Source organism: Fonsecaea nubica, assembly GCF_001646965.1.
Source record: "Fonsecaea nubica strain CBS 269.64 chromosome Unknown Scaff53, whole genome shotgun sequence".
In the NCBI taxonomy this organism is placed as follows: Eukaryota; Fungi; Ascomycota; class Eurotiomycetes; order Chaetothyriales; family Herpotrichiellaceae; genus Fonsecaea; species Fonsecaea nubica.
Genome location: NW_019173726.1, coordinates 148613 through 173392, shown reverse-complemented (window position 1 = coordinate 173392; position 24780 = coordinate 148613). Strand labels below are relative to the sequence as shown.

The 24780-nt window shown below is 51.8% G+C and overlaps 11 protein-coding genes across 11 annotated transcripts; 7 read left to right on the top strand and 4 right to left on the bottom strand.

The window, feature by feature from the left end:
* Window positions 1–642: 642 nt before the first annotated feature.
* On the top strand, window positions 643–2784 carry AYO20_07551 (hypothetical protein; the record flags this gene model as incomplete). The annotated part of the gene is made up of 1 exon (XM_022645836.1): window positions 643–2784. The coding sequence occupies one exon, from the start codon at window positions 643–645 to the stop codon at window positions 2782–2784; it is 2142 nt and encodes a 713-aa protein (XP_022498246.1).
* Window positions 2785–3723: 939 nt separating this feature from the next.
* On the top strand, window positions 3724–5735 carry AYO20_07550 (hypothetical protein; the record flags this gene model as incomplete). Its single annotated transcript, XM_022645835.1, has 5 exons — window positions 3724–3891; window positions 3942–4105; window positions 4167–4446; window positions 4503–5503; window positions 5591–5735. 5 exons carry the CDS (start codon window positions 3724–3726, stop codon window positions 5733–5735), a joined length of 1758 nt encoding a protein of 585 aa, XP_022498245.1.
* Window positions 5736–6355: 620 nt separating this feature from the next.
* On the bottom strand, window positions 6356–8149 carry AYO20_07549 (hypothetical protein; the record flags this gene model as incomplete). Its single annotated transcript, XM_022645834.1, has 3 exons — window positions 6356–6849; window positions 6902–7910; window positions 7964–8149. The coding sequence occupies 3 exons, from the start codon at window positions 8147–8149 to the stop codon at window positions 6356–6358; spliced, it is 1689 nt and encodes a 562-aa protein (XP_022498244.1).
* An 830-nt stretch (window positions 8150–8979) lies between these two features.
* On the top strand, window positions 8980–10123 carry AYO20_07548 (hypothetical protein; the record flags this gene model as incomplete). Its single annotated transcript, XM_022645833.1, has 4 exons — window positions 8980–9205; window positions 9267–9374; window positions 9451–9542; window positions 9611–10123. The coding sequence occupies 4 exons, from the start codon at window positions 8980–8982 to the stop codon at window positions 10121–10123; spliced, it is 939 nt and encodes a 312-aa protein (XP_022498243.1).
* Window positions 10124–10826: 703 nt separating this feature from the next.
* On the top strand, window positions 10827–11903 carry AYO20_07547 (hypothetical protein; the record flags this gene model as incomplete). Its single annotated transcript, XM_022645832.1, has 1 exon — window positions 10827–11903. The coding sequence occupies one exon, from the start codon at window positions 10827–10829 to the stop codon at window positions 11901–11903; it is 1077 nt and encodes a 358-aa protein (XP_022498242.1).
* Window positions 11904–12055: 152 nt separating this feature from the next.
* On the bottom strand, window positions 12056–14919 carry AYO20_07546 (hypothetical protein; the record flags this gene model as incomplete). Its single annotated transcript, XM_022645831.1, has 5 exons — window positions 12056–12177; window positions 12230–13097; window positions 13158–13207; window positions 14105–14289; window positions 14360–14919. 5 exons carry the CDS (start codon window positions 14917–14919, stop codon window positions 12056–12058), a joined length of 1785 nt encoding a protein of 594 aa, XP_022498241.1.
* Window positions 14920–15543: 624 nt separating this feature from the next.
* Window positions 15544–16646, top strand: AYO20_07545 (hypothetical protein; the record flags this gene model as incomplete). Its single annotated transcript, XM_022645830.1, has 4 exons — window positions 15544–15577; window positions 15638–15689; window positions 15751–16106; window positions 16381–16646. 4 exons carry the CDS (start codon window positions 15544–15546, stop codon window positions 16644–16646), a joined length of 708 nt encoding a protein of 235 aa, XP_022498240.1.
* A 594-nt stretch (window positions 16647–17240) lies between these two features.
* AYO20_07544 (hypothetical protein) lies at window positions 17241–19136 on the top strand (the record flags this gene model as incomplete). Its single annotated transcript, XM_022645829.1, has 3 exons — window positions 17241–17405; window positions 17479–18662; window positions 18734–19136. The coding sequence occupies 3 exons, from the start codon at window positions 17241–17243 to the stop codon at window positions 19134–19136; spliced, it is 1752 nt and encodes a 583-aa protein (XP_022498239.1).
* A 644-nt stretch (window positions 19137–19780) lies between these two features.
* On the bottom strand, window positions 19781–21020 carry AYO20_07543 (hypothetical protein; the record flags this gene model as incomplete). Its single annotated transcript, XM_022645828.1, has 3 exons — window positions 19781–20371; window positions 20421–20479; window positions 20537–21020. The coding sequence occupies 3 exons, from the start codon at window positions 21018–21020 to the stop codon at window positions 19781–19783; spliced, it is 1134 nt and encodes a 377-aa protein (XP_022498238.1).
* A 436-nt stretch (window positions 21021–21456) lies between these two features.
* On the bottom strand, window positions 21457–22483 carry AYO20_07542 (hypothetical protein; the record flags this gene model as incomplete). Its single annotated transcript, XM_022645827.1, has 2 exons — window positions 21457–22041; window positions 22088–22483. The coding sequence occupies 2 exons, from the start codon at window positions 22481–22483 to the stop codon at window positions 21457–21459; spliced, it is 981 nt and encodes a 326-aa protein (XP_022498237.1).
* Window positions 22484–23904: 1421 nt separating this feature from the next.
* AYO20_07541 (hypothetical protein) lies at window positions 23905–24723 on the top strand (the record flags this gene model as incomplete). Its single annotated transcript, XM_022645826.1, has 7 exons — window positions 23905–23977; window positions 24055–24141; window positions 24204–24221; window positions 24270–24341; window positions 24391–24419; window positions 24528–24597; window positions 24686–24723. The coding sequence occupies 7 exons, from the start codon at window positions 23905–23907 to the stop codon at window positions 24721–24723; spliced, it is 387 nt and encodes a 128-aa protein (XP_022498236.1).
* Window positions 24724–24780: the final 57 nt, after the last annotated feature.

The window sequence follows — 24780 nt, the reverse complement described above, 5'->3', positions numbered from 1 at the left end:
AACCAAGTTATCGGGTCAGGCCGTATTTTTACAATTACGAACGCGGGGAAAAGGGGGCAATGGAATGGGCAAACCCTTGGACGCGCGGGGTAATTGTTTTGCGCCCCCGAACAATGCCCGTTCATCACTGTTATGTACTCTCCCGACTTAGGTGCTTTGGGGGAAAGGGCCCAACCTCTACGGTCGCCTGGGGGGCGGTACTGTGTAGTGATGTGGCAGAGGCTTTTTCTCTCGTTGTCTCTCAGCCATCCCTAGTCAATATTTGGTTGCGATGCAGTAGACTTTGAACCGAGGTTGAGGCTGTTCACCCCACACTTGCTTGTAGTCTAGGCACCCTCGCCTTACCAGAGAGAAAGGCTGGGAGTGTGGGGGAAGCACTATGGTGTGTGGGTGTCTAGGTATGGAGACGGAGTCGTAGGGGACTCGGTATAGGGTCTTCGCTAGGCACTGCTAGGCATGTTTGCTTGACTTTGTTGTTGTCGTGATCCCTCCCCCCCCGCTCTCCACGATCTTTTTTCTCTCTCTCTCAACCAACACAGCCCTTGCCGCCTCCCTTGGATGGTTTGTCGCTTGGGTCTCAACCCCGATTGCTCTGCCCTGGTCTCGATATAACAACGTACTATTCATGTCGTGGCTGTAACCATGTCTCAGACCGGATTATTTGACGCTGCGAATGGTTTCATCAGTCTTTCCACAATCAACGTGGATTCGCCGCACTCGATGAACCTGGCGGTTTCGCCCGTCAATGAGCCGAGTCCCAAAGGCAAGAAGCGCCGTCAAAGCTCGGCCAACCTCCAGGTAGATGGACGTGGAGGCGGAGGCACAAAGGATGCGGCTCGGTCACTGGCGTGCTTGAGCTGTCGACAGAAAAAGATCAAATGCTACCGAAAGAGTTCGACTTGCAACCAGTGCGAAAGATTGGAGATACCGTGCATCGTTCCCGATGAAGATGAGCGGCTGAGGCCGTCGTCCAAGCGACGAACCCGGGAGCTGGAGAGAAGAATTGAGAGTCTGGAAAAGCAATTGCGAGAGTCGGAGGCGAGGGCAGAACGAAATTTGTACTTGACACCACCGAGTTCAGTCCGGTCACCCAACACGGCCGCCACGCTCCCCGCCGTGAACATCGACTCGGCGTTGAACAACGACTCGGCCCCGGCCACAAGCGTCATCGACTTCAAAAAGACACCCCACACTCTCATTGCCAGACTGTGTGCAGAAAAACCTCACTTTCGTGCCGATGAGAGTGGTCTGGCCAGGTACTACGGACCTACATCGAGCCTACACACGAGCGAAAAGATGCCCTATAATTTCTTAAAGTGGGACGACGCTGGGAGACTTGAACTGGAGGACCAGGAAAACATCTCGCCAGTGCTTCGCGACCACCTCTTGGAGCAGTACTGGCGTTTCCAACACCAAGTTCTTCAGGTGGTCCACCGTGAAGCGTTCTTGCAGGACATGCAGGCCGGCCGCTCGCGATACTACAGCAAAGCCCTCCTCTACGCCATCCTGGTCAATGCAGCCGTTTTCTCCGAAGTCCCCGAGATCAGAGCACTGGCACTCAGCCGGGATGAAGACGCTGAAGGATCAAAACCATACTTGCTGAGAAAGGCTACCGAGTTGGCCGAACAGGAAATCGAGAACAAGGTAGGGTTGACAACCATTCAAAGTCTTCAGCTGCTCAGTGCCGTATATTCTCGGCGCGGGCAAGATACCAAGGGGTGGCTGGAATCGGGACGATCCTCTCGTCTGATATTTGAACTCGGGCTGCACAAGGATGATGCGGAGTTCCAATCCACCAGCTCATCTCCTTTGGATTTCGAGGTCAGAAAAGTGGTCTTTTGGGGATGCTTTGCCTACGACCGCGGCTGGGGTCTCTATCTTGGGCGGCCCTGCGCCATCAATCTGGGCGATGTCACCATCTCGCCACTTTCCCCTCCCGTCGACAAGGCCTCTCCATCCTCGTCAGACCTGGCCATATTGATGGCCTGGGCGACGCTGTTCACCATCGTGGGAGAGATTTCCCACGCGTTGAACCAACAGTCATTCACCTACTGCCAGCTGAAAACTCTTCGCGAGAAACTACTTCAATGGGAATCAAGCCTCGACCCAGGTCTCAGACACAACCCGGGCTGTCCTCCCGCGGTATACGTCCTCCAGCTGCAATTTCACGGGGCGATGATCCTCTTGCACCGTTCTTCCGCGAGATTCGGGACGAACCAGGCCGAAAGCACCGCAACCTCGCAAGAATCGCGAGCCATTTGTCTCGACCACGTCCTGCAGATCGGACACATTCTGGCCGACTACAGAGCATCTCACGGGTCCGCCATGACGCTGGTCGGGGTGGCCATGTACAACATCACTTCGGCGGCCGTGGTCCTCATCGCCCTCCGCGCGGAGCAGTCGTCAGAAGCCACCAACGAATGCCTGTCCGCCCTGACCACGTGCATCGCAGCCCTGGAAGAAATTCAGTGTTGCCACATGAGCGCCAAGACGGTGCTCAAGCAACTGCGGTACCTGATGCGACGATGTAAACTTTTGAGCGCCAAGGAAGATTCCCAAGCTCTACGAGACGCCAACGCTTCCCTCCTGCAGCGCCGACCGACGAACGACACCGTGGTCGAGAGCCCCCCCGTCGCCCTGCTCGGCCAGGTCATGCAGCAGGACTGGTCATCTGCTGACGCCACCTCGACCATGGACCCCGGGCAATTCATGCTTGCTTTGGAGGACTGTGAAGCCCTGATGACCATGGGTTCATGGAATGATTTTCAGGACCTGTTTGTATGAAAATAAAACGGAGCTCATTTTACGTGCCAATGGGAGGGGTTTTTTTTGGGCCGTGCTGACAAGAGGAACATTGGGAAAAGCACTTGTCCTGCATCCTCGGGTGTATTAGGGCTTGAAACGCCTTCGACTGCGAAATGTACGCCATAATTTTGTTGGCTTGATTACTCTTGACATCGTTGACCTGTCATTATTACTGTGCAAAACTATAGTAAAACAAGGACCCACCTAAAGGGTAAAATATCGGGGATCGATGACCGAACAACAGCTCCGGATGGTGCTCAATAGATGAATACCATCAAAGTCTATCGGGTCCCGGGGCCGGCTGACTAAACGAGGTATAGCTATTGGGTATGGCGCCGGTCCTGGTGCCGCCTTGGCAATCTCTCTCACGTGACTACACCAACTTGGCGCTTGAATAGGTTGACTTTGGTCGACTTGGTCGCCTATGTTGGAGGGTTCAGACCCGGCACAACGTGGGAGAATCTGGATCGAGCTCCGGGGCCTGGCATCGCACTACTACACGGGGCTACTACAGGATCCAAAAGCTGGCTCGGGACAAAGATGAATCCGTCTTGCGGCGTTCGAGTGCCGGGACAGGATGAATGCGACACCTCAATATGCGTGACTCGGCGAGGCGTCTGAGATATCGAGCCATTCGGCATGGACCTCGTGATTCCCATTCAAGGGTCGCTATAGGAACTAGACGAAGATCCGTCCAGTAATGCCAGTTTCCTGTCTGGTTTTACTCTACCTGAGGCCTTGAATTCCTGGGCCCCGGAGACAAGATTTTATATACCATTCTCCCACCGAGTCAACTTCAATAGAAGATCTTGGCTGTCGCCTTGTTCACTTTACTTTGCTTGGCCATTCGTCTCCCTTTCGTTCTCCTCTTGCCATAGCTCAAGCTCATTGACCAGTTGGTCTCCCACGGACGGCGTCATGAATTCTGAAAAGCCTTATTCCATGAAGCACGACGAGGGTGGCACCATACAGTCGGTTCAGGATGTGGAGCTACAGTCGTCACACGGCGCAGACTACAGCACCTTGCATACACCAATGGTAGACGACGACTATGCTGTGACAGCGAAGACTTGGGCCGTGGTGATAGTACATTCTAGCATTTGGCTTTCTCCAGCACTTAGTGACTCTGCCTGCAGACTCTAGCTATCTCTTATGGGATCTCATTCTGGCCAGTCCCATTCTTCAGTACCATCGAGATACAAATCGCCACTCAGTTTGGGGCACCCGCAAGCGGTACCTGGATCAATTCGGTTTATCCTCTTGCTGGCACTGTCTCTTTCATGCTCTGTGGTGCCAACAGGTGTGTTTGATAACGTGTCGTCTGTCCCCGTTGCGTCTCGTCTCCTAAACTGGTTATGCAGCGACTTGTTCGGCCGGCGATATTTCATCCTCGCGGGCAACGTTCTCGTCTTCATTGGGGCCATCTTAGGCGGCACCTCAAAATCCCTGGGCCAGACCATTGCTGCACATGTCTTGTTTGGGTTCGGTGGATGCCAATGTCAACTAGCCGCGTTTGCGGCACCTGAACTTCTTCCCAACAAGTGGCGTCATTGGGCTGTGGTCATTGCCGATGCCATGGTCCTCTTTTCCGTCATTGTCGGGCCGCCTACGGCTCGAATCGCCATCAGACACGGTGACGCTGTAAGTAACGAGACGCCGCTCGCTGGTCAAAATCATCCCACTAACTATCTGGAAAGTGGCGTTGGGGATATTGGGGCATAGCGATTAGCATTGCTATATCCTTTATTGTCCTCGCACTCCTTTACTTTCCCCCCCGGCACCCGCGGGGCGTCGCATGGCACGTGGCTCTCAAGCAACTCGACTATGTCGGCATGTTGACATTCACCGGGGCGACGACCCTGATTCTCACGGGCATCGTCTACGTCCAGGTCCGACCGTCAAACGACCCTCTGGTTATTGGCCTTCTTGTCTCGGGGTTTGCGCTGATGTTGATGTTCGGCGCCTGGGAAACATTTGCTCCCTTGAAACAACCACTCGCCCCGACCCGCCTATTCACCCACAATAGAGGTCGCACATTGACCGCCCCGTTCATCGTCGGCTTTGTCGTTACCATGTTCTACTACGGTACCAACATCGTCTGGCCGACCATGGTTGTGACCTATTTCACCACGCCTACTACGCCGTTTCATATCACATTGCTAATGTCGACTGTCCAAGGGTTCGGGATTTTTACCGGTGCCATGATCCTTTCCTTTGCCGGGACCTATATTCAGCACTGGAAATGGCAGATGACGGTTCCCATCACGTTAATGACTCTCTTCGGTGGCTTGCTGGCCTACATCACTCCGGACAGGGAAGGTCTCGCTGTGGCATTTGCGTTCCTCACGGCAACCGCGTACGGCTATGCTCAATATCTCTCCATTGCCTACATCCAATTTGGTGCAGACCAAGTCGAACTCGGTATTGCTGGCGGCTTGGCCGGCGTGGCAAGACTTTCCGGTGGCGCCATTGCGGTCAGCGTGTTCCAGACGATCCTGGCCAGCGTTCAGAAGTCGCATGCTGCAGCCGAAGTCCCTGCCGCCGTTGAAGCCGCTGGCGGTTCGGCCAAAGTTGCAGAGGCTGTGTTGGGTGCCCTATCGCTTGGGGCGGAAGCTGTGGCACAAGTCCAAGGCGCCACTGCAGCCATCATCGAAGCGGCAGCTGGCGCATATCAACAAAGTTACGTCGCAGGCCTCAGGTATGTACAGGCCCCATTCTTGTCTTCTCCCTCCCTCCCCGCCGGCGGCAAACCAAAACAACACCATACTAATACTTCATGCGGTAGGACGGTGGCCTTGGCTTCGGTCGGGTTCGGTGGGCTGGCTATCCTCGCCACGCTCGCCTTGGAAGATATCGGACCCAAAATGACACCCAAGATCGAGATATTCTTGGAGAATGATGTCCAAGCAGAAAAGAATGTCTATCATTGAGATGCTGATGTCGGATGATGATTGTTCTGTGCTTCAGATATGACATGATGCCTCCTCCCATCGGTACCTCATGCTAAGCTGTTGGATAAATGGTGGGGTTAGTGAAATCCGTGCTGGTTCACATAGTGTTCACCTGTCTATCTCTGTCCCTCCGGCATTCACTCGCAGTACGATACCGCAGAAAGCATTCGACCGCGATCAAGCTTCCATGCCCCCCTTCTCTTGAAAACCCGTGTCTTCGTGATGTTTTCTTTTCCCCCATCGGCAGGAGATCTCTGTGGCTCCGTATCTCTCCACGTGCGAGAATAGAATAGCGCAATGAGAATCTAGTCTGATGACAGAAGACAGGAGCTTTTCGATGACCCTGGTTCTGTAACGGAGTAGCCCAGCCCGTCTAGACAGGTGGGCCCTCGATCTGGAAAATCTCCACGACTTGATTGCTGACTTTGTTTACTTGTGATAAAGTAATGGCCACACACACACACACACACACATATACATGCTCTACGAGTCTCTGCCCACAAATGCTCCCAAGAAGCCTTTCACTGAATACAGACAAAACCCTCGTGTATATGAAACTTTGGTAGTCGCTGAGCCCCAGTTTCACCAAGCAGGAATGATTACACCGTAACTTCCTTCGGTCCAGACAAGGTATGTGAGGGATATCTCTCCTCGATCTCCTTGTTCAGTATCTCCATGTACCTCGGTATTCCCCCAAAGTAGAGTAGAGTCTTGTGGAGCTTGGATTGGATGTTGGCGCCCACATACCATGACTTGACGTCCATTGCCGTTTGAGCGACCACGGTTTGCTCGAAAACGTGGTTGACCTCGGAGCTCCAGCGTTCGGCCGCTTCCTTCTTGGACTCGATGCGGTCGATGTCGTGACTTTTCAGGTACGATATCGTCTTCCCGATATAGTCGGCGACGATGTCAATGACCATCGGTCCGTTGGCAAAGGGAGTTTGGGGTCCAAAGATCATGAATAGATTCGGAAACCCTGGGATGGTGACGCCGTATGATGTCGTTAGTTCCTTTTTGAACACGTCACCAATTGGTTGGCCATCACTACCGTGAATACCGATGTTTGCTATGGTGCCGGTGACGGCGTCAAACCCTTGTGAACTGATCAGCTGGCGAATCTGAGACAAGAGCAAATCTGTACGTACCTAGAGCGAAGATGATCATGTCAAATTCGTATTCTTTATTGCTTGCCAACTTGACCCCCTTTGGCGTGATCTCCTGAATAGGGTCGTTTTTGACGTCGACAAGCTCGACGTTGCTCCGATTAAACGTTTGGTAGTAGTTGTGTCCAGCTGGTGGTCGCTTGGAAAAGATTGGGTAGGTAGGGCATAGGAGCTCCGCCGTTTTCTTGTCGTTGACAATGGCACGGATCTTGTTGCGAACAAACTCAGAGGCCACCTCGTTGGTCTTGGGGTTGGTGAGCGTGTCTGCGAACGTCTCGAAGAAATAATGAAACCCGCCCTTTTCCCAACCCGCGTCGAGAACGCGTTGAATGGCCTTCTCGTCCTCCAGGTCGTCGAATTTCAATTTCGAATCAATGATATCGAAACCCATGGAATGAGTCCGGGCGCGTTCACATATCTCTTTGTTGGTTCTGGTGATTTCGTCCATCTGGTCTTTGGTGATCGGGTAGTTACGAGCTGGAACAACGTAGTTGGGTGTCCTTTGGAACATGGTGAGGCTCTTCGCATTGTGGGCGACAATCGGTGCAACTTGGACTGCCGTGGCCCCTGCTCCAATAAGTCCGACTCTCTTCCCTGTGAAGTCGACTTTCTTGTTGGGCCACAGTCCACATTGGTACCATTCACCTTGAAACGAGTCCAGACCAGGAAAAGGTGGCCGGAGTGGCGTGGCCAGGACTCCAGCAGCTGTAATCAGGAATTTGCAAGTATAAGTTTCGCCCTTGTCGGTGGTGATTCTCCAACGATTTTGGACCTCGTCACGATGAGCCGATACGATACGAGTGTTCAACTGGATGTCTTTCCGAAGGTCGAGATAGTCGGCAATCTTGTTCAGGTACTGCTCGACCTCTGGTTGCTGAGGGAATCGCTCTTTCCATGACCATTCCATGCCCAATTCCTCCAGAAACGTAAAGATGAAAACCCAACTTTCACTGTCGGTTCGGGCACCGGGGTATCGATTCCAATACCATGTCTAGACAGTTCAATCTCAGCCATGTGAGGGAAAGTGACAAGGAAGAGACTTACACCTCCCACTCCACCCGCAGCGTCGAAAACGCGAGCAGAGACGCCACGTTTTCGCAGCTCATACAACTCGCGAAGACCTGCAAAGCCAGCGCCAACTATGATGGCCTCGAAAAAAGGTTCGTGTCCGTTTTGGTGGCCATTGACTTGGCGATGCACGCCGTTAACTTGAGGTGCTTGTTCGGCCATGTTGTTTCTGTGTAAGTTACCAGAGGCTCTAGTCGAAGTGTTTAGAGTAAGGGGCGTGGGCGCGAACATGGGCCCTTGTTTATAAGTACACTATCACATATAGCAACCTCCAGGCTCATCATGGAGGGCGTAGGCGGGGGAACCTTGTGTGGGGGAGACACCGAGGTCAGGGGAGGGCCACCGAGAATTGCCACCGTGGAGGGGGAGAATCTAGCTATCTTCGGTCGGACGAACCTCGCCGAAACTTGTATTGGCGAAACTTTCTGGGCGATGTGGACACGGAAGATTCAACTGTAAAGGGATCGCATTGGCTGGATCAGAACTAGTCGGGGTTGAATCCGGACACAACCACAGTCCTGGCCCATTCTCTTGTTGGAGATCGGCTTCATACAGCTGTAATCATGGGCTGAAAGCGCATACGGGGTCGACTGGTCGCGTACTGATACAAGTCAAATGCGCAAGGCTGCGAGTCGTGTATGTAGATTCCCGGGCATCGATGACCGGCCCCATCAGCCACGAGTGATCCACCAACCTTGAGACGTATATAACCCGTACTTCGGATAACGAGTCCCGATCCTGGGTTGTATACGGCTGTGATCATCCATGGTCATCTGACTCTAACCAAGAAGCCAAATGTTGGAACGTAGAACATGGCTCGGCGGCGCAAATTGTTTACTCCGGCTCCCCAATCGCCTTTGAAGCTGCGCAGCATACATGATATATGCAGAAAGGCCAACGTGCTGAATCCCCGTTTTTAGTCTAACCCGTCCATTTATCTATCTCGGTTCTCATGACCTCCATCACATGCCGTGGAACAGACCAGTGCAATAATGTCTCGCTCTGCCGCCCACGATGCCCGAAACAGTGCGTTCCGGGAAGCATTCAAAACACCCTTCGAATTCAAAGCCAGTCTACTACCCACCGGGGAATTGATCACAAAAGAGGCGCAGAAGCTCAATCTCGAGCATGAAATTCAAGACATTCCAGCGGGCAGAGGCGCACGGATACACTGGCTTGGACATCGTCCGGCGAAAGGGGTGCTTCTGTATTTCCATGGTCAGGGAGATTTCCATCCCTTGGAGAGAAGAGGTCAACAAACAGCTTACAAAAAGTATAGGTGGAGGATTCTGCTTTCCCGCGCTCAAGGGACATGTTCGCTTCTGGAATGAATGTCTCAAGTCTTTGAACCCGAAAAGCGACTTTGTCATTGCGGCTCTGGAGTACGGTGAGGCAGACAGACCCCGCTACTAAGCCCATGATTTGAATTCTGTATGGATGGGATTTTGACCATTTTTATCTAGGACTGACCAAGGAGGTAAGATATCCTACCCAAATCATCCAAGGGCTGGAGGCTCTGCGATTCATTCTGGGCCAAGGCTACGACGCATCCAACGTACGTGTCCATATATCAAAAACCACTTTTCCTGACCCAGACAGTTAACACCATGTCTCCCTATATAGGTTGCCATTGGCGGAGATTCCGGAGGGGGAAATCTTACCCTCGGGGTCCTATCCATCCTGTTGCACGGATTCGACGGAGTCGAGCCGTTGAGGCTGGACGCTCCACTTGCTGGGGTCCTCCTGTTCTCGCCCATGGTCAGCTTTGGCACCGACAGTGAGTCTTGGACGGCAAACAAAGACAAAGACTGCGTCGCTCCCATCAGCATGCACCTGCTCGGCCCTGCATACGTCGACCCGGAAGATGTCAACAACTACTCGGAACCTCTCCGCGCCGATGTCGCCTGGTGGAGAGGGATCCCTGCCAAGTCCATCTTGAATATATACGGAGGTGATGAATGCTTCAAGTCTCACATTGTCGAGCTGGGAGAGAAGCTCAACGAGGCAGGCAACAAGGTTGAAAATGTGGAATGCCCGGCAAGTGTGCATATAGACTGGGTTCTGGACTTGCACGCAGGGTTGGAGTCTGGAATCATGCCCAACCGAGTACTGGATTGGCTGTCGAGGGTGTTCTGAGTCGCGCAATGTATTCTACTGTTTGGTTGCGTGCTTGTGCGCCCCGATCTCCCGCGCAAAAGTGAGCCCTGTCCAAGGACGAGAAATGCACCAGGGGGTCCTAGTGCTGTAGCCTAGGTCTTGTTTGTTCAACAAACTTTTACCACTTTCTCTTGTCTCCAAGCCCTTTAAACTGCCTGACTCTGTCCGTTCTTGTCAGTGGGCGGCCGAGGGCCACTCCCCGTCATGTGGGAGAAAGACAATTTCCCCGACACTAAATGGCAACGACACTTGGTCCGAAAGTGTATATTCCTCCATCTTCAATTCTAAGGGAATCGAATCCCGACCGCCCAATCATCTGCAAACCGATCTTTGTTGCTTTGGTACGGCGCCGTATGGACCGTTCATCGCTTGCTCTCCACCGTAGCCTGGGTCTGTATGCGAATGAAGTTTACATTTCAAGACTCACGAATATCCACCCACTTGGTCGACTCCAAATGACTTTGCTATCTTTCCTTGGTCAATTATGCAATGAAAATCAGCTCCTTGTAGAGGAGAGGTCGCTCACACAGCTGCGGTCAGTATCTGGGCCAACATTGTTCTGAATACCCCGGTTATCGACATCGCCCGTCTGTTAACCCGCATTTCTGAGGTCCTTCCAAGAGATAACAACAAGTCGCCACTACTATTTTGCTGGCTCGACAGCTTTCAGTCCCGGCGATCCATGTCCAAGGAGCTCATACTAATCACCGGTGGCTCCGGCCACATCGGTTTCCGGACTGTCGTGATAGCTCTCGAGAGCGGGTATCGCGTCCGCCTAGCACTCCGCTCTCGGGCACGCTTCAACGCTATCAGGTCTGCTCTCGCAAGACACCATGCCCAACTCGAAGCATCGCTGGCCCCAGGCCGACTGTCCTTTGTCATTGTGCCGGACATGACGGTGCCCGGGGCCTACGACGATGCCGTGAATGGAGTTTCCAAAGTGATACACATCGCAAGCAGTATCACCACTGGTGGCAAGTTGACCGAGAAGGAATATCATGACTTCTTCATCAAACCAGCCACGAGAGGCACGATGGGCATGCTCGAGTCGGCCGCCAAAGCAGGCACTGTGAAACGTGTCGTCATCACAGCCTCGGTCGTCGCTGTCGTCCCCTTCAAAGTCTTCGCCGTCACGGGTGGCGGCGATCAAGTCTTTGACGCTGAGGGCCGAGTCTCGTTGGACAACGGACCATACGGGAGCGAACTTCAGGCGTACTGCGCATCCAAGGTCGCGACATACAACGGCACTCTGGAGTGGCTGGGGAGAGCGAAACCTAGATTCGACGTCGTACACTTGTGCCCGACGTATGTCATGGGCCGAGACGACCTGCAGACTTCGGCTGCGGATATGGTCACGGGCACGAACGCTTTACTGTTGAGTTTGGCACTGGGCAAACGATGGGAGGGGCCGAAACCTGGAGCCACGGTCCACAACGACGACGTCGCGAAACTACATGTACAGGCTCTGAGCCCGGACATCCCAAGTGACACGTACATGTTGAATTGGCAACAGGAAGACGGCAGCGGCACTGGAGTGGATTGGAGCTCCGTTCCTGGCCTGATCGAGAAATTGTTCCCGGAAGCGGCCAAAGCAGGGAAGATCAATCCCCAGGCGGCCATGGGATCTTCACTTCATACAAAGATATCCAGCACCAAGACCGAAAAGACATTCAATTTGAAGTTTCGCGGTATTGAGGAGCAAATACGCAGCGTTGTTGGCCAATATATTGAGCTACTGGAGAACAATGAGGAGAAATGAACGGGGATTTTGTTATCAATTCCAGCCAGTCGACAGGCCTTCATGAAATGGTTCGATGCATAACCATGGCTGCGCAAAATGTTGTACCTGAGACCCGTCTCGTTCACAAGATCGTGTCTAGGTAGACCTGAAACATGATAGGTGCCGAGAGGCTAATCTGCGTAGCAGGGTTCAAGAGAGACCTTCTTGCCCCGCTGGTATTCTATATAAACCATCAGACGTGGCCTGAGATCGGCCACGGACAGATGGACCAATTCGTGGCTACTCAGAAGCTCTATATAGGTATGCCGAGGTGATATTGTATTCGCTCCGTCGTCACCACCTACCTGCATAAGGCTTTTTGCCGTTCCCTCGTAGGATTTCCTTGAAATAATCGACAAAAGAAATCGGCCGAAAGTCAGGATACAGATCTCTGGCGTCCAAGTATCCGAGGTAAAGAGCATTCTCTCTCGTATTGTCTCTGCGGAAATATTTCGAGAGGTTGTACTCCTGGGTCCAAAGTGCCATCTTGGCCATGATGTTCGTGGGATCAGCGGCGAGATCCTGCTTGGCTTTGGCGACAATGGACTCCATCTCCTCCAAGGAGACTGGTTTCTTGTCGATTCTCTCACCAGAGAGGTTCTCCGCCACAGCATAGATCTCGTTCTGGCTCAGTTCGTCCGACCACGTGAAGATCTTTTTGTTCAGCGTCCGCGGATCTTTGATGATGCGGGCCACAAAGCGTCCAATATCACGGAGATCGGTAAGGAGGTTCGGTGCACTGCCATCCCCGTAAAGATTATTCTCTCCCATGAAGTGAATATCGTCCAGTCTACCCGAGGGTAGTGGTGGGAACGAGATCTGGTGCCAAAACCCCGTGTCAATAATGGTGTATGGCAGATGAAGGCGGAACATGTGGTTGTAGACTTCTTCCTTCGCGTCTCGTAGTTGCATGACCCCGCCCGGAGGACAGATGGTGATAAAGGCGCAAGGGACGAAGCGTTTCACTCCGGCAGCTTTGGCCGCGGTAGCCAGATTCAACTGACTCTGCTGAGCCGCTGGGCCAATGCAGCTGATGACAGTGTTGAATGGCTCAAGAGGAGAGGGATCAAGCTTCGTGTCCAGATCGACTTCAATGACTGGGAAGCCACGAGCCACAAGAGCACGAACTGCGGGCTTATCCGTCGAAGAAGGGCGAACTGCGATGCTGACATGCTACAACCAGAATCTTTAGCTTGTATGTCCTGACCTGGCACCACAATTGTCGGAACTCACAAAGGCATCGTCTGCTGCCAGTCCTTCCAGTACCGAAGCACCGGTCTCGCCTGTCGCGCCAAGCAAAAGTACTTTTATTTTGGACATGGTATATAGAATCGTGAATATCAAGTACAAACGAGCGATTCGTATGATCTTGTAGTTCTATCCTTGTATTGAAAAAATATCTGAAAGGGGAAACAGGGCCGTGTTGATTCAGGACGCGTGGTCCAAAGCTGGATGGCCGCAAGACTTCAGGCCAAGTCTTGAAACCCTGATCCCTTGTTTCTCCGCAGATTTTTTCCCAGTGGAGCTCTGGTGATTACACAGTGGGACCGTTGAGCTTGTCCATAGTGCGGAGTAATGTGGATTTTGGTAGTGGTTGGCGAACCGGGCGCACGCGAATGTGAAGAAAAAGGACTGCACCAAAACCTGATCTTGTGCCAGCCCTTGATTCACATCCGTGAACTTTCGTAGCCAATCGAAGGACACGAAGGACACACAGAAATCAATATCCAATCAGCTCTGCGGGTTGAGTTAGGCCCAAAAGCCACGGCCGGTATTCGAGCACCGAGCACGAGGTACTCGGGAGACCTATAGATGTGGATATATATGTATTTAGTTAGGCTGGCCAGACTAGGCAGGGAGTTACGACCGGTATTCGACCGCCGAGTAAGCCCTATAGATGTGGGGTAAGCACTCAGATAGGCGGTGGGTTAGATAAGGTGTAAGAGTAATGGTCGGTATTCGACCACCGGACGGAACTCGAATATGTACCGTATACGTGTGCTCGGATCTGTACACTTCTTCTATTGTATCCACCGTGCCGATGGCAAGTGATTTGCAGTACCTAGTAGCCAGGGTTGAACATGTGTTATGCAGTTGCGCCACCATCGACTATAGACAAGACATCATTAGCCAGGACATGCAGACTCAACAAAGGGAGAACGTCTTGGGGGTTTGCATACTGGGATACACGGCGCCGGTGATAAAGCTTGCATCATCGCTAAGCAGGAAAGCTGCCAACGCTGCAACTTCCTCCGGTTGGCCGTTCCTCTGAAGAGGCATCGAGTTGGGTGTCATGACTTTCGTCTCTTGATCATCTTTAGGAGTGTCTCGTAACCGCTGAAACATGGGTGTCTCGATAGGTCCTCTGGTAGTGGTCAGCCAGGGTTGTGCGAGAAGGATAGCCAAAGCTTGAACTTGTTCTGTGAGAGACGTACGGAGCAACAGCATTCACTCGAATACCATTCGCACCGTTCTCCTTTGCGGCCGTTCGCGTCAGACCTATCACAGCGTGTTTGGCCACGCAGTACGGTGCCAGACCTTCTCTACCTCGCAACCCCCCAATACTGCTCGCGTTGACAATTGAACCTCCGCGTTTCATGACCTTTGTCTGGGCACGGATGCAGTACATGACCCCCGTCAAGTTGACAGAGAGGACCAGGTCCCATTCCTGATTGCTCAGGTCCTTGATTTGGGTGAAGGCGCCGTGTGTCCGTTCAATGCCTGCGAAATTGGCAGCACCGTCCAACTTGCCGAAATGTTCGACCGTGGTGGCGATCCAGCTATCGACCTGCGTATCAGAAGCGACATCGACGACGGTCCCCAGGACATCTGCCCCAGTAGACTTGAGATCTGCGACTGCCTTTGCTAACATTTCTCTCTGAATGTCACAGATGGACAGTCTGGCACCATTTTGAGCGGCCACTCTTGCGAGTGCGAAGCCGATCCCAGACGCCGCCCCAGTGATGCAGATGACTTTTCCTTCAAGACGAGCCATCCTGTGTTAGACTTGAGTAGGTGCTGTTTGCGCTTCGACGGCGGGTATTCCTTCTTTGTAGGTTCGAATACATTATGCCGAATGACATCGTCAGCTTGCAATCATATCCCAGCCTATCATACCAACCGTTTCGTCTTGGACATCGAACTCCGTAGAGTGAGGGCAGATTGCGGCAGGAGTTTCGGGCCGGCACCGTGCTTCCTCTGATTTACTGCCCGTATTGATGCCCTTTCCCTTACCTTTACTAGCGAGTTGCATTGATCACTTTAGGTTTGACGACCCCGTCCGGTTAAAAAGCTCCAAGCCCGGCGCTCTCTTCTCGGTGGAATTGCCCGTGATATACACATGTCGGCTTAGTCGGAAAGACATCACCGAGGAGAGCTATTCGACCGGGTCTGCCCAAGGTGCTCCCGTGACTTTTCTCTCCACCGAGTCTTAATTGACTGTTTTCATGTGATTCAAAAAAGAAAGGGGGAGGAGAGAGAAACGTCATTGATGGAGAAATGTAACTGTGACTCCAAGGTCAGACAGCACGTCTTGCCCCTGTTCTTATTATTCTCAGGTTCAGTGCCTATGGTCCCGATTTGACGTATTCGACAAATTTCAGTTGCACAGGATCGAAACATGTCTGAAGCTGGGAGTTATGCCTTTGTCACTGGTTCGGGCTCAAGGTCTTTTTTCGAAACCAGAATGCTCATCAATTAACCACTCATCGCAGGAGGTGCAAGCGGGATCGGTCGCGCATTAACCATTGCGCTTGTCAAAGAAGGGTAACACCGACAACCCCTTTATAGACTGTCACTTGGCCAGAAGCTCACGCTGTCGGTGTAGATGTCAGGTCTTTATTGCGGATCGTGATATTCACAGTGCCATCGACTTCGCGGCCGAACTGAACGAAACCGCTCAAGTAGCCTGGACGGCACAGGTGGACGTGACGAATTGGGATGAGCAGGTATCTGCCTTTGAAAAGGCCGTCGACACATTCGGCCGTATCGATTACGTGTTCCCCATCGCGGGACTTTCGGAGAGGAGAAGTTTCCCAAACAGAGGGAAGGATCTCAAGGGCTTTGAAAAGCCAGACTTGTCGGTCATCGACGTCAACTTGACAGGTGTGCTGTACACGGTCAGTCTGGCGTTGCAGCAATTTCGACGGCAGGATGTGAACAAGTTTGGATTCAAGGGGAAAAGTAAGTCGGGTGCTTTTGTCAGTGAACAGTCGACAAGTCGAGAAGCACTAACACCAGGGAACTTTACTCGCCATAGTTGGTTGTGTCTCGTCTATATGTGGTCTGTATGCACCCGCAACCTTGCCAATGTATACAGCTACAAAACAGTAATCATCCTCCCCAATCTACGGCTCGATGCTCCCCTTGCTAATCAGTTTTCGGAACAGTGGCATCGTGGGCTTTGTCCGTGGGTTTGGCAAATATCTACCGAGGGAGCAAATCACCATGAATGCAGTTTGTCCCGCGGTGGTGCGCACCGCCATGACGAACGCTTTCTCCGACAGGCTGGAAGGTTTGGGGCTGTTGACGCCAATGTCGAGTGTGGTCGAGGCATTCCAGTCAATGTTGGGCAGCAACGATGTCAGTGGGGAGTGTTTCGAGGCTGGACCCAAGGGGTACAAGATCAAGAGTCCCTCGGACTACTCGGACGACGATATGAGGCGGACAATGTTGATGATTTCCGAGAAAAGTGTTTCGCTCCACGAGCCGATCAAGGAGTGAAAATATGGTATCTAAGTCGGACTGGCAGTCCACACATCAATCTTCTCGAGTAACAACTTCCAATTCCTCCAGTTTCTGCGCAAACAACCACTTGTATGATTATCTCATCTGTCGATTCGTAGCTAAGCTTCTACCACCTAAAACCGCGTTCCATCAGTCTCTCTCCATCAAATGGCCTATAGCCAAGCAAGGTTTCACTCATAAATCCATCACGCAGGATCTTCTCAGACCCCCATATTTTGTGGCTCATAAAATCTGGGGTCGCACATCGGCGAGCCGGATTGTTGGTCTCGGCACGGAATACCGAGTAATTGCTTACATTGCCCTCAAATTGCACTTGCGGCAGCATAGAATACGGGGTAGATTTGAAAAAGGGGGTAGATCTCCGGTCATCGAGCCCCGGTCTACGGTCAGTGAACCCCGGGCCCTGGGGGTCCCCCAGACAATAATGTACTAACCTAATCGGGACGACCCCCGAAAGGGTTTAAAGTACTTATCAGAAATACCACCAGAATCCCATAGCCATAGGAAGAGCAGAACATCCTCGATTCATAGAAAGTGAGGCTCACTCCCCTGATCAATCAGTCAATCATCATGACCGTCATGGAAGGCGCCGTCGAGCATGGCTCCCTCGAGCAGAAAGTCACCGAAGACGAGAAAGCCAGGCAGATGGGGTCGACTGTCTCCCAAGAGGAGAGAGTATCGCCTGAAACATCCTCGAAAGACGTCGTCACCCCAAAGACTTGGCTTGTGGTCGCTGTAAGTCCCTCTCTCATATCCTCTTGGATGCATTAAAGGAAAGCAATATCGCAATATACTAACAAAAGGTCAGACCATCACCGCTTGCTATGGATTCGCATATTCTCCAATGCCGGGCCTGGCAATCACGCAGTCCCAGATCGCCCAGGAAGTTGGCGTTACAGACAAGGCAACGTGGATGATCTCGGTCTACTTCATCACCGGGCTCGTTTCCTTCATGGTCTGTGGGCCCAACAGCGATTTGTTCGGGCGACGGTGGTTTCTGATCGGGGGCAACGTCTTCGTTTGCGTTGGGTATATTATCGCAGGAACCGCCAAAGGCTTTGTCCAAATCGTCGTGGGCATGGCCATCGCAGGACTCGGTGGAGCGATCTGCCAGATGGCTACATTTACGGCTCCCGAGTTGTTACCCAACAAATGGCGCCCTGCAGCAGTTACCCTCGCTGACTCGCTCGTTGTCGTCTCTACCATCGTTGTACCGGTAGCTGCCCGACACGCTCTCACGAATGGTACATGGCCATGGCTTCTGAGGATCCCTGCCATCGGCAATGGTCTCGGGGCTATTGTGCTCTACCTCTTCTACTACCCACCAGCCCATCCACGAGGTCTCTCTTTCAAACAAGCACTCAGAGAGCTCGACTACATCGGATCTTTACTGTTCAGCGCTGCGGCTGTCCTCATTCTGGTCGGCGTGGTCTTCGCTTCCTACCTGGACTCAACCGATGGCAAAGTCGTTGGTCCACTGGTTTCTGGATTCGCCGCCCTCGTCGCCTTTGGGTGTTGGGAGACATGGGCGCCATTGAAGCAGCCACTGACACCGCCGCACCTTTTCAAGGTCAACCGGGGACAAACATTGACAGCACCTTTTATCGTCGCCTTTGTCGTGCCTGTTTACTACTTGGGTACCAATATCGTCTGGGGTCAAATTGTCGGCGCCATTTTCTCCCCGGACGACCCCAGTTCTGGTCTCGCCATGGCACTGTCGGTCATACAAGGGCTGGGACTGGCAACGGGCGGAGTCCTCCTCAGCGTGGCCGGACCCTATATCAAACACTGGAAATGGCAACAATTTGCTGTCGTTTTTCTGATGACTCTATTCGGAGGGCTCTTGGCTCTGGTGTCGCCTCACCGCCGCTCTGCATTGATCGCATTCAATTTTCTCGGTTCGGTCGCTTTTGCGTGGGCCCAGTTTCTGTCAATCACATATTGTCAGTTTGGAGCGCCCCAGACCGAGCTCGGCATTGCCGGTTCACTTGCGTATGTTTTCATTCGATACTCTCCTCCCAATCCCAATAGGTGCGCAGTGTGCTGACAAAAAAAATACATAGGGGTGTGGGAAGATTCGGTGGGAATTGCATTGCCACCACCGTCTACGTGACCGTCATCAACAGGACTCTGGCGAGAGAATCCCTCAAGAAGGTGGTCGCGGCCGTCGTGGCCGCCGGAGGTTCTCGCGACCTTGGTTTGGCTGTTCTTTCAGCCCTGCCAGCTGGATCTCAAGCCGTCATGTCCGTCCCAGGAATCACAGCCGCAATCGCTACTGCTGCCGGGGCGGCCTTCACGAGCAGCTTGCTTGTCGCCATCAGGACCGTGGCTCTCGTCTCCATCGCCTTTGGTGGAGCGGGAGTAGTGGCGTCTCTGTGGTGTGAAGACATCAGCTCCAAGATGGACGACCGCATCGAGGTTTTCCTCGAGAATGACGTGCAAGCGGTGAAGAATCACTATCATTGAAGCAGTCAATGGCAAGATGACCTTGTCATCAAGCAACTAACTGGAAATTCGGATGCTGTTGATCATCTCGGTGGATGGATCCTTAGAGAGATGGCATAGCTCGCAGTCGGAAACGGAGAAAAACAGTCAAGGGAGACGGACGAGATGGGGGTCGCCGTTTTTTGGAGAATTTTCGCAGTGGAACTGAAAGCGTTCTGCTCCTCGAGTGTTTGGACATGTATCAATTATTATGTGGCAGAGAGCGCAGTCGAATAGCTCAGAGATCGAATGCAGAGTTTACAACAGCTTTTTCTAGGAACATAACCGTGCGGCTTCAGTCGAGAATAAGATATCCACGGAAAGTAGGACTCACACTACGAGATTAGTATCAGTCGATAGAGAGTTCAAAGAGCTATCAAGAAGTGTATGATCGTTACTAGCTGAGCGTGTTGCGGTCGGGTAGTTAGCCAAATTGTTTTTCGCTGTTGTTCTGTTGTTGTACACTCGGCACACTTGCTTCCATTTTTTTCTCGCCTCCATAGTTCCAATACTCCTTTGCATGTCAAGGACGTTCTTCACTCATTGCCTTACAGGTTGACATGAAGGCCAAGCTCTGTGTTTTAGACATCAACACGACACCATCCTCGGTAATTGTTACACGCTCTTCATGAATCCCCCTCGCTGTGACCTTGGATTCCCCGTATGGCAACTTCATTCTTGTCCTCTCCCATGGAAGACCCATGTTCGCCGTTACTGTGTTTCTCCACCACAGTCCAAGGACGCTCAAATCCGTTAAATTCCTCGCTGATCAGCATGCGTGTGTCCTCCCAATCCACACCAAACGCGCCGCTGTTGAACTTGGGACTCCAGATCTCACCTGGCTTGTCACCGTCGGTCTTCCAGGCGGTCTTGGGGTTTAAATTGGAAGGACCAAACGCTTCCAACTGGACTCGGAGGTCTTCGAGTGCCATTCTGGTGTTGTTGATGATTTTTTCTTTAGAGTCTTTTCCTGGGTTGTTGGTTTTCATATTTCGTCTACCATAGCCAATACTTGTGAAGAGGCAAGCGATCCAACGCCGCGGTCTGAATATTGACTCTCCTGTTGGAATGGTCTTGTCTGTGCCCTTGAGCCTTATCATGATCTCCTGTTCGTAGTCCAAAGGTTGTGGAGGAATAAGTAAGCAGGTCCCAGTGAGATCGTACGGTCGACTAGCAACCTCACAGTGCGCCTCATATATCCTGAATGCCTCTGGATACTTGCCTGTGTCAGCGACATACCAGTCAAGGTAATCTGGGTATACATACCAATCCTTTGAGATACAACGCAACGCCATATCCCCAGACTCCCTGGCAATTGACAGCATCTGCAAAGGATATTGTTAGTGCAGATCACAAAGCTTCTCTAGTCGCGTTGTACGTACGGACGATGACGGCTCTGTCCGGTGCATCGTGGAGCTCGCCTGCCAGATCACTGATTGAAAACCCAGGTTCAATTCCCAAGTCTTTCTCCAGCACTTGCTGAGAAAGTTCGCGCCTGAGCCGGTCGGAAATATCCTCCAACTCAAGCGAGGGAGATCTCTCTTCAGGTGGAGGGCTCCACATGTCACCGTCGTCGAGGCAAGATCTTACAATCCGGTCCTGGCCTTGTGAAACATCTTTCATAGTGTATGTCCGTGTTCCCCGCTGTCCGAGTTCTTGTCCGTCCGCCAGGAACTTTGACAGAAGAGCCTTGTAAGTTTGGTCGATGAAATTCAGTTCAAGCTCTGATTCGACGTTGTGTTTTTTTCCCTCTTTTGTGGTCCAGTATTCTATAAGCTCAAAGTATCGTGCGTCGAGCTCTTCTAGTGATGCATCTTTTGGTAGGCCGAGGATTCTGTAGTATTCGATGTGGTCGTTAAGGTCCATGATTGTTATTGATTATGGTAAGCGAGGGGACGGGAAGATATGAGAGTACAATTCCTGACATACCCTGGCGTTGGCGGCCAGCCACTGATAAATATCTGTGCGCAATGGGGATGGTGTCAAAGGAGATTCGGCAAGTTCCTCCTTCCAGGCAGGCGATGTATGTTTGAGGGAAGTGACAGTCACGAAATCGAGAGCGCAGTTGCAATGAGGTGAGGCAGAGGTGAAAACCACTGCCACAAAACAACAGTTTGATGCAATAAACGCCGCAAAGAAAACTAATCGAACACTGAGTACTTGACGTATTCTCTGTACTATGGTATGCACCGTAGCCAACACTTGCTCATTGTTTATATCAGGCGCGTTACTGCGTTACTCGTGAAGTCTCCAGAGTTAATGGTTCCAAAGTCGAATAAGATGTAATCCAACCGAGTACTGGTCATTTCCTGAAGAAACCTAAAATACTTTGCCTCTTCTTGACACGTTTCTTGCCACCGCCGCTGGTTAAAGTCGTTTTCAACTCTGTTGTTTCCACCGTATTGAAGAACTGAGTCGAAGGGGTGGTCGACCTGATAGAGGGTAGACCAACACGAAACCTCTCTGCAAAAGTTGGCGCAGTTGATTTCTTGCTTCGTCGACTTCTTTGTCGACTAAGTGCCCTCATCATCCCGTCTTCGTCGTTGGACTGTCTTTCCAGGTGCTCAATCTCTTGAAGCGCAGTCAACCCGTTTGTTGCCAGATTCTCTTCCGCAACGGCATCAAACCGCACAACGCCCCGTTTTGGCGGAATGTGAAGTGTGTCATGAATAAAATCCTGAATCAAATGTGTACTTCTTTTGTTCTTTGTGGCTGCTATTTCTAACGGTAAAGCCGTGATAGTGAGGTGGTATGCTGGTTCAGAGTTCCCGCCGAGCAGGATTGGGATGTCAGTGGATACCATGACCATAATGCACGAGGCAGGACGTTGATAAATTTCAGACAAGCGAAACGACAGGTCGATGAGGAATTCTTTTTCGGATTCGAGCTGGAACCAGTCAGTCACGGCTTGGAAATGAGGTTTCCATTCCTACGCAGCAATTCAACTTGATCTCGGCCAGGATCACCCAGTCTTTCGCAACGCGCTCCTTTGCCGTATTGCTTGACTCACGGTAGGCAAAAGCATCATCGTAGTACTGACTCCTCTTCTTGGACAAATGCAGTCGGCTCCATGATTGCTCCAAGCTGGCGACATCCGACTGTTGCCCTTGTGAGCTCTTTGAAACTATCGCGAATTTCGTTGGGCGCGTCAGGTCAGGAGGTGTCGATTGAGCGCGTTGTAAGAGCGGAAATTTGAGGGGGGCTGGCGATATGCGGCCTTTGAGATGGAATGCACCATCTGACGCCATTTCGCGCGTCGGTGGGGTAGGAAATGCATTCTCGATGGCCGTCGCATTGATGCGGCTGATAGAGGACGGTGTGGATGTCATGGAAAATTGGCGGTGACTGGATAACAATGAACCGAGCACTGTCCTTGTCTCTTTAGGAGGATATTATGACTGGGCAATCATTTGCAGATAGAGATGGAAATGCTGAAGTCACGGTCTCCATGTAAAATGACAACGAGGTCCAAATCACTCCAGGGGCTGAACAAGGACATTAACAATGGGGCATTCCAATCGAGATCCAAAAAACCCAACGAAAGGTAGACCCTCGATCTCTTGTGAAACCAAACCTTCGTGAGCGATGCGCAATTGAGCAGAAAGGAGGTAGCAAAGAAGGGGAGAAGAGGGAGAGAGATAGAGAGACGGGATGCAGGTCGCCATGCAGCTTCCTGCATTGTCGACAGGACCGCCAGCTTGTGAGACGGCAGCCGCCATGCACATCAGGGGAAATGAGCATTATCACTTGTGGGAAGGATACAACGTGCGGTCTAAGGGCCTTTCTTGGGCTGAATGTCCCGTTAAAGATTCTGTTAAACGGCGGTCATAGTGTCTATGAGATGCCATATTGAGAATGTAGACAAGTCCTCTGCTACCAATCACTTAGCCCTGCGACATGGTCATCTGTGTCGACCACTGAAGATGGCAGTGTTTGTTGACTTTGTCAGTCTTGAAATATTTGTCAGTTTTTATGCATTTGTTAGATTTGGCCAATTCCGCAGATCTACTCGTCGAGATACTTGTGCATCCAACGACACCACTCTCGCGCGCAGCTCCTCCTCGTATTTCTCACTTGGCGGTCGTCGTCATTGATCGCGTTCCTCTTCTGATGTGGTGGAGCCACCTGTGCTCATTCAGCTACCAATATCCTCCACCAATTGGATGGAAATCTCCTTGGAGCTAATAAGCGTGAACCTTGAGAGGGGAAGAGTTATAGATCGAATCATCACCCTCACTCGTCAAGACTCATGGGTCATGACGTCGATGTCAATGGTGAGGGCACTGGAGGGGTGTTTGTGCAGATCGGACTCACGCGACAGTGGTACAAAATACTTGCAGACACCCTCCTTCAGTCTGTGGTCTGAGTCAACCCTATAGTTGCTTATCGACGGAAGCTAAGTCTGCCCTACAATCAATCTGTGCTCTAACCATATTGTATAAAAAGGTAATGTGCCATGAGGCTCTTTTGTTGACGTCAACATGATGCTAAAGGGAATCAATCCATGACCTTATGACCTGCCAACTGATATTTCTACAGGTACGTCAAATAAGACTGTCCTGCTCGACTTTGGATTTACTGTCCACAAGTCCATTCAACCCTTTAATTCCAACTATGATTCGCATTGTTGGTCAGACCAAGCGAGCTCAGCGACTAATCTTCTCACGACAAATCAGACCGTTTTCGATATTTCTAGCAAGTCAGTCCGTGGTCAGGTTTGGAAGAGGCATTCGCTCATCATTGCGCAGGAATGTCTGATCAAGACAAATCGGCACTTGACGCCAATAAGGGCTCCATCGGGTCTCAATTCAAACCTGAAGGATGTATGATTGACCTCTCCCTGGACCGTCTCCTTGATGAGACGTTTTGATTCTCGGTGTAGGCTAACCGAGAGTGGCAGCAATCGGACAAATGGGAGAAAAGGCTGGTGGTCCTCTGAGCAGCGAAGGTGCTGTGGGGAAGCAATTTACGCCACAGGGCTCAGTTGGTGAGTGACAAAGAAGTGCCTTTGGCTGTGGAGACTGGTCGCTGATAAGAATTGACCCGTAGGTGGTGCTGCGCAATCAGGTATATCGAATCCTGTGCAAGGTCGAGCACCATATTAACAATCGTCAGCCGCCGAGCAAATGCAGGGAGACAAGAAGCCTGTTTTTGACAAGGACGGTGCAATTGGAAAACAATTCAGACGTGAGTTTGAGGACCTAACATCACGGAGAACAAAGCTCACACCAAGCAGCCGAGGGAGCCATTGGCAGTGTCGGCGAGGTAAGTTGAATTGAGTCAGTTACAAGAATCGGAAACTTCGAGCTGTTATCCAAGCAAGATGAGTTTCTACCTTTTGGGGACTTGTTAACGCTCCCTCTCCGACAATAGGCAGTTGGAGGTCCCTTCTCGGCGCAGGGCGCCATTGGAAAACAGTTCACCGAGCAAGGAGCAGTAGGAGGTAGGTTGTCCTTGTGAACGGCTGATTTGCACTTTAGAGATCTTCTACAGGACAACGTCAGTGTTTCTATGCTGACAAGCGCGTACAGGGTCTATCCAGGAGAACTTGGGCAGTGGGAAGAAGTAATGGCTGATAGGTATTGAGCTTACAAGTTCGTGTTGAGGATGGCGAGCAACCGTTGGA